The sequence below is a fragment of the Salarias fasciatus genome, chromosome 4 (assembly GCF_902148845.1).
Source record: "Salarias fasciatus chromosome 4, fSalaFa1.1, whole genome shotgun sequence".
NCBI lineage: Eukaryota > Metazoa > Chordata > Actinopteri > Blenniiformes > Blenniidae > Salarias > Salarias fasciatus.
The window spans coordinates 19262087-19270187 of NC_043748.1; the positions used below are offsets into that span (position 1 = coordinate 19262087).

Here is an 8101-nt window from a genome sequence, read left to right on the forward strand (position 1 = left end):
ACAAGATTATCACATGTCAATAAACACATTGTTATGTAACACTGTTATTGGTAACCTCATAAAACGGTGTCTCACGACAGTCGCAGAAACAATGTGCCTGGAAAAAAAAAATCCATGAATTCAAATACAAGAAAATGTCATCAGAGTCGCCAGACTGTAAACACAAGTCACACACATGATGCTGATGGCGCTTCTGTCTCATTCTGTGGCGTTAAACTTCATCTTGTAGTTTTGGAGTATTAGTCTTGGAGTATTTCCCACATCTCCCCTCTGGCTGGAGTTTTCAGATATGATCATGTTAACCAAAGGCCCAAACACACTGAAATGCCATTTTTCACTCCAAGTAGTGGAACTACACCGCTTTTGATTAAGTATTTGCAATCTGTACGAAGAGCTCACTAGTTTTAGTGAACACAGGAAAAGCAGGAACAAACAAGAGTTGAACAAAAGAGCTTCACATGCTGTGAACACAGAATTTATTGAACACCAAACAGTCCACATGCAGTCCAGGCCGCGAGCGTCCGACCACCTGACCCTGTCAGTAAAGTGCACATGAATAGGATTTGAATTCTTCATCTAACGGTCGATCACAGTCCTTACAGTGGAAAATATTCCACTCGGGTTACTCAGACCTGTCAGCTTTAATCTGCTGTCCTCTCACACAGAAATACTTAGTTACCAACACATGAAATACACTTCACAGAGCTCAGTGTAACTTTAGCCTCTTGATATTTTCACCACTTCTAATGGAAATAAATAAAAAGTGACAGGCAACATTTCCAAGGTAAGCTCAGCTTACCTAAAAATGTTCCTTGTATTTGCATAAAAGCATTTCAGCCGAGTCTGTATCACAAGATCAAGTTCATCCCTTCATAAATTCATCCTCAGTGCAAATTATTAAAAGTGATTATCGATAATATATCCTTACAATAATATTCTTAATATATCCAGAAACCTTAATAATAAATACATTTTTTATTATCGATGGCCACAAATCAATATTTGTACAAGAGTGTTGATACTTGGTTAACTTTAGCATTACATTTTGTAGTATGGAGGCTGGAGTGTCAACAATTAAGACTTTTTAAAAAAATGCAAAGCATAGAGCATAGAGCGTCAAACTACAAACATGTTTGCCGACACATTTCAGCATCCATCAACATGTGATGAAGGAATTGTTTTTACAATTGTTGGTTTGATTTGAAACTTGGTAGAGTCTGAAACCCAGTAGAATGAATATATATAAAATCAGTTTCTCAGTCCAAAGGGACTTTAACTGAACCCCACTGAACTTCATCACTTCATTGTAGTTCATTGTGAGAGAATTCTCTTGTGTGCAATCAATAAAATTAGAGGAAAAGAAGTAGAAAATACTTATAAGATTTCATTAAAGAAGCAGAAATTATTTGTCAGTATTGGGCCATAAGGGAATCTATACATAATTACAGAGTTAATTGTAGATTTGACTTTTAAATTGACTCCCAGCATGAAGCCTGACGACCTTTGGCTTCATTAGGCTTTCTACTGGAGGAAGAGGAGCATTGGAAGAGTCAGGGCGAGGAAGCCAGGAGCTCTAGTGATGGAGGAAGAGGAGTTGGTGGCCTCCATTCTGACGGTGATGAAGCCCGGCTGGTTGGTGAGGATGACGCTCTTGATCCAGGACTCGTACTCCGACACTCGGGCGTAGACTCCGGGGAAGTTGGCCAGAGCGCAGCCTCTTCCGAAGCTCACAACGCCACACTCGATCCACCGAGACTCGTTTTTGACCACCAGCGGGCCGCCCGAGTCACCCTGAACGCAACACACACATGAACTGGTTTGACTTTGAGTCGCCCACATGATAAAAGAGGCAAGAAAAGGCAGGAAGAGTTGTGGAATTCCCACAAAACACCAGCAGGTGGAGCAAGTGAGCATGTTTATAACTTCTAAAAACCACCTTGAACACCAGTGAGGGCTGAGAGGTGTGTGTACGCTGGTTTTGATGGACACAGACTCACCTGACAGGAATCTTTTCCTCCCTCGGACAGTCCTGCACAGATCATGTTGCTTGTGATGAGGCCGTAGGCGTCGTTACAGTCTGCGTTGGACACGATGGGAACGTCGACCTCCTGCAGCGTCTGAGGAAACTCCAGAGGCGCTGAGAGGGAAAACACAGCGAGGTGGTTAGCTCATAACAAGCAGTCTGATGGAGAACCCCCCCCCTCCCCCCCCCCCCGTGGTACACGGAGATGCCCCTGTTAATCCTCACTTTCCACATCCATGGTCCCCCAGCCGGTGACCCAGGCGATGACCCCGGCCTCGAACTCGCTGCCGCTGCCCGCCAGGCACACGGGCCTGATGTAGTTGGTGAAGGTGACGGCGCGGGAGAGCTGCACCAGCGCGATGTCGTTGTCGCTTGTATCTTCGTTGTAGCTGGGATGGTTGACGATCCGCGACACGGAGCGGGACACCTCGTTGGCGTTGGAGAGTTGTTGCGTCTCGCGGCCGAGATAAATGGTCAACTCAGCCTGGTTGTTGGCGATGTTGCTGAAAGAGATGGCTGTTAGCGATGCGGGCTTGAGGCTCAGGTGTTCAGGTGATCAACTGGTGGGAGCTCACTTGGGGAAGCAGTGGGCGGCGCACAACACCCACAGGTCGTTGATCAGGGAGCCTCCACAGAAGTGGCTGCCCCTGAAGTGCAGACTGGCCTGCCACGGCCACGTCCCTGGGTCAGCGTCCACGCCCCCCACGATTCTGGAGTTCAGCGGCGCCAGGCCACACTCTGGAGGATCGACACAGTCAGTGGCTTCCATTAGCATTAGCAACAAAAATGGAGACAGGAATGTCTTCTACGACTGATTAATCCTGGTTACCAGGGACCATCTCCACCTCCTAACCTGTTCTGGTGGAGATGGCCCAGGGTGTCCCATTGATACTGGAGATTATGTTCTTTCAGTCAGTGTGTTTTCAGTGAGCCTTCATCATCCATACTTGTGGTCTTCGTGACACTGTGAACCTGCCAGCAACTAACTGGAGCTGAACAACTGGTCGATAGTGAAAACAAGATCTGTCTAAGGGTGTCAGCTCAGGAGAGCCATTTGATGGCCGTCAAGCTTTTAGTCAGATGGAGATCCACGTCTTGGCAGACAACCCAAAGGAGCATGGCTAGAAGTGCTGGGTAGTCTCGACGTGTGAAGACCCCAGGTCCATGGACGGCTCTTGAGATTTTTTCATCCATAGTCCAGCCTGGATTACTGCCCTTGTGCCTTCAAGTCAGCTCACTGCCACTGTCCCAGCTTACTAGGCCATGGGAGATCAACCGTGGAGCCCGTTCCACACATGCCGCACTACAACTACAAGCTTCCTCACACAGGCCGACGGACACGTCTAAATCCTTGACCACCTTCAGCACCTCCAGATGTTCTCCTGTAGTGGGAGGTTTCCTGACAGTTCATCCGTCAGACGTGGATTTATTGTGCTTTTTATAGCTTTTCTTTTTTTGATGAACCAAAAAAAGTAGGAAAAAACTCACCATCGATCTGTGCGTTGATTCCTGTGGGAGAAACAGACAGGAGGTGAGAGCTGTGTTTGCAGACCTGAACCGACCGGGCGCCACCTGCTTCACCTGGAAACGGGCGTTAGTCTCATATTGTTCTTTTAGCTCAGTTATTATAACACTATGCTAAACTCGAAATTCACTCAATGTTCAAAAAGACAGAAGAGACAAAAGAGAGTCACAGAACAGGAAATACGAGTGCGTCACATCAGGTCGCACAACGCTCATGTGTATGTTCAGACATAACAGTCAGGCTTTGATTCAGAGCGTCATCCCGATGATGACAAATGGCCACCATGCATCACTCTCCAAGTATTTCCCTCAAATTCTCCCCACGGAAACAACAAATCTGTCTCACTGAACATGATGTACTTTATCCATAATACGTCTACTGAACACCTGCGGCCCATTAAGGATACATACTATTATGAATATTCAATTTGAACTGAAGTTGAAGCTGTATTTCGTCAAATATTTTTGATTAAATAAAGTGGATTATATCAAGGAATTTGCACTTCAGTATGAGTTGTATCGTTTTCCATTTCCAAGTACACTCCGTGAAGTGAAGCCCATTCAATGAGTAAAAGATCATCAGTGTTGTCCTACCGTACATTCATGTGTTGCTAATTTATTTCTACTGTCATATGAAAGTATGAGAAAGACACATTTATGAATATCATTTTCAAATTCTGAAATAGGTTACAGCTGATGTTTCCGTCCTGCTGACGCTCACCACAGACACTGTTTAAATCTGTTGTAATCTTGTAATCTGGTCTGTCTGCATTTCTTCTGCCTTGGCCATGTCATTGTCCTCCTATATGTCTCCACCTTACAGCTTCACTAGTTCTGACATTCTGTACATTTCTCATTACACTTTTTTCTGAACTGGATTCCTTCTCTCTCCTTTTTAATTTACAACAAACGCCTGCTGTTAGCTTTGTATTTTGGCCATTTGGGTTCCTCTCGCACTCTAATTCTTTTTATTAGCTGTGGAATTGCCTCCTTTTTAATGTAGAATAGAGAGATACACAGAAATATACTGTCAATCAAAATATACACCACAGGTGCAAACATGAATGACATTCCAGACTATTTTCGGGGCTGAAGTCTCATAGCCTGAGGTGTGAAGAGGTTTATTTTCCTTCATGTTTGTTGGTTTTCCTACGAAAACATTGCTTAAATAAATATTAGCACATTTTACTGACTGTAAAATGAACGCACCATTAGATTTCACTCAACCGATCATGAGTCCAAAAATCAGAATTTGTGACATTTCAAATGATTTCACCAACAAAAACAGCAGTTATTAACAAATAAAAACTCATCATTTGGTCACCATTCAACAGTTAATTTAACTGAAAGTGCAGTGACTTGCTCTGGAGCTTAAAATGGCACCGAATACATATATTTCATACATTTGTTGTGGTTTTTTTTTTTTTCTTTTTATCTTTGAAGTCTGAATGCTGCTGTTTGATAAAAGCAGTGAATTGAGGTGAGGCGCCGGCATAAAGCAGCATTTCTAAAGCAAACACACCAATAAAGGAAGCTGAGAGACACCGTGTACTGCTGTTAATCACGCTCTGGTTTTGGTGTCTTTGTTCAATTCAGCTTCGTTTATTCACTCAAACCTCAACGACTTACAGCACAGTGGCTTCACAGCAGGTTGTTTTCATTAAAAAAGAAAAAAAGATGAGATGAACTGAAAGGGTACAAAGAGACAAATATCCTCCAGCAGGTTCATCTGTCGTCTACCAGTAAACGTTTGACTCTGTATTTACAACTCTGGAGTTAAAACAACAGAATGAAAATGAGAAAGAGGAGATTGTGATTGTCTCCTCCCGTTTTTTTTTTTTTTTTTTTTTTTCAACTTTGAAGTGTTCACAGCTGTTCTACAGATATGAGGAGCAGAATCTGAACTAAACTGAGGAGCTGGCTGGAGTTGAAACTTTTTTTTTTTTTTTTTTAACTACATTCAGAATTTACATAAATTCAAGTCTTACCTCTAACTCTAAAACTGCTCAAGCAGGTTACATGGAGAAATTTCAACTTAAAATAGCAAAAGTCACACCGTCTTACTTCACTACAGTCATATGACTGCTTTGTTACTTTGAGCTTCTCTCATTCGAAATGTCATGAGAGTGAATTTTACTTAGATACTGAGTGAAATATACTTTACAGTCAGTTAGGAGAGACACGAGAAAGCAGTCAGCAGGTGTAAAAACTGTGTTTTTGTTAGGATGAGAGCGTGACACCGACCTGCGAGTGCGAGGAGGATCAGCAGCACCTCCATTGGCAGCAGCTCCACCTTCATGGTGCTCGTCTTCTAGCTGTGTGAGCGGCTCTGTGAATGTTTACCTGTGAGAACGACACACCTGCAGGAAGAACCGCCCACTCTAGGAATGTTCAGTATAGCACACACACACACGCGCACACACACGCACACACCTTTGCCCATTTAAGGGTCAATCAATGAGCCTCACAGCTATGATGTATGAGTGCTAACCACAGACAAAGCCAGACCTTTGACCGCTTTATCAATCATTTCCAATTTTAGACTCAACCGGAGGCTCCGCCGGACAAAGAGCTCACCGCTTTCTATAATGTGTTAACGAAGTGGATTTCACACATTTCATACATTAAACATGTGTTGGGAACCAAAATTAACTCTGCTCTTGAGAAGTAATGGGGGTAAAAATGTGGGTGTAATCCTAACCTGTCATTATAAATCTTTGGTATGACAATGTGAACAATAGTGGAAAAAAAAAAAGAAAAAAAAGACGTGTGCTGACACGTTAGTTTCAGTAGGAATAAAGACATTTGTTCAAGTCAGTTCATGATGGATGACGGTGTCAAAACAATGTGTTCATTCAGTGTGTTTGAGGCTGCAGAAGAAATATATTGAGATGTAAATGCCGCTGCCTCGGAGGAAAATGCTTCCCTTTTCCTGTCGAGCAAGCTCTGTCTAAATCCCAAGCTTCTCAACCTGCTGTAATCAACCACCCGAAGGGGGGGTCGACCCCCTGGCCACCGTCTCGCCGCTCTCCCTGGTTTCATCAACTGGTCGGATCGCTGCTCCCAGCCCTGATGTGCGAACTGAACCGACGGCTTTGGGCTCGAGTTGGGAAACATGGAACGTTGGATGCACCCTCATGTTTGATGACGGCTGGGATTCAGTGACAAACACACCCACATCACAAGGAGCTGGTTTCCAGGTTTCCACCCACACAGGTGAATCCTTGAAGACGGCCACACTTCCTTGTCTGGCGTTTCTTTAGGAGCGAGGTCATCTTGATGGTCAGTGAGAATATTCTGCTCCAACAAGCAAGGGAAGTAAAAACACAGCATAAACAAGTGAAAGCGCTATAAAAACAGTAGCAACACACAAACCATGAGACGGGGGCTTTAGCGGCGAATCAGGTGTAGCTCTGTGCAAACAGTCGCTTAGTCACCAGGATAAGAAACAGGATAAAGTGAAGTGCATCAGCAAACAGGATGACAGCGCAGTGCAGCACGTGGTAAAGCACAGCAGCAGAAACCCGGTGCATGACCTCCTCTCCTTCAGAGCTCTGATGGACGGAGGGAGGCCCAGTGGAGAACTCACACCTGGTTCTGACAGGAGGGAGAAACGTAAACTCCTCACTGAGAGGATGAGCAGCATCCAGTAGGCTGAGCTTCTATCTGACTTGTGTTAGTTAGTTAGTTAGTTAGTTAGTTAGTTAGTTATAGTTAGTTATAGTTAGTTAATAGTTTATTTCAGGCAAGGACGCACAAACAACATGATTTCAACGCAGGTATCACTTACACGGCCGTAACAGGACAGGTAATACATGTGCTTACATATCCCGAACAAAGTGCCTGAAAAGGGAGTGAGAAGAAGCAAACTTATTTAATCCCACCCCCATTACATAAATTATAGACATAATATCAAAGTCACTTCCTGTTCGTTTCTATGATATTACAAACCCAAAAACAACAGAAAATACAGATAAATATTTGGCAAGTGTGTGACACAAGTATTAGAATATTTTTGTTACCATGGGCAACAAATACATCACAGCAACGGTTACATACCAACAATGGTAAAGTAGAACTGTCCCAGCTGGTGATGGACAGAATACAGCAATAATAATGAACAACAGTACCAACAAAAGTAAGGAAACAGCACACAATAACACGTGCAACAAAATACTGACAGAAATTTAAGAACCACTTTCTTTATACTGTGACCAGACCATGTTTTTATATCATAATTTGAATCTGTGAATATTTTGTCATTGCTTGTGCTGGGTTTTCAAATTGTTCCAAAGTTTGACTCCACACACAGACACACAAAAACGTTTACGATTATTTTTGGCACGAGGCTGTTTAAATTTTCCGTAACCTCTTAAATTATGATCATTTACTCTTTCCATAAACAGTTGTTGTAAGTTAGTTGGCAACAATTTATTAAATGCTTTATAAAGAACTATAACGGTACTATATAACTAACTAGATCGGTAAATTTAAGCAACCTCGAGTTGATAAACAGATTATGAGCGTGTTCCCGAAATCCCACCTTATGAATGA

The 8101-nt window shown here is 43.1% G+C and overlaps 1 protein-coding gene across 1 annotated transcript; it reads right to left on the reverse strand.

The window, feature by feature from the left end:
• Window positions 1–459: 459 nt before the first annotated feature.
• On the reverse strand, window positions 460–5879 carry LOC115386611 (serine protease 33-like). The gene is made up of 6 exons (XM_030089010.1): window positions 5792–5879; window positions 3512–3532; window positions 2599–2761; window positions 2249–2526; window positions 1998–2137; window positions 460–1791 (listed from the first exon to the last, which is right to left on the reverse strand). The coding sequence occupies exons 1-6, from the start codon at window positions 5844–5846 to the stop codon at window positions 1522–1524; spliced, it is 927 nt and encodes a 308-aa protein (XP_029944870.1). The 5' UTR covers window positions 5847–5879; the 3' UTR covers window positions 460–1521.
• Between the last annotated feature and the right edge of the window lie 2222 nt (window positions 5880–8101).

Excerpts from the sequence above, each read along its gene's own strand:
- LOC115386611 (XM_030089010.1), bottom strand. The coding sequence starts at position 5,846 with ATGAAGGTGGAGCTGCTGCCAATGGAGGTGCTGCTGATCCTCCTCGCA. Across the intron at positions 2,527-2,598 it reads GCCGCCCACTGCTTCCCCAA|CAACATCGCCAACAACCAGG; the intron begins GTGAGCTCCCAC and ends CATCTCTTTCAG. Across the intron at positions 1,792-1,997 it reads GAGGAAAAGATTCCTGTCAG|GGTGACTCGGGCGGCCCGCT; the intron begins GTGAGTCTGTGT and ends TGTTGCGTTCAG.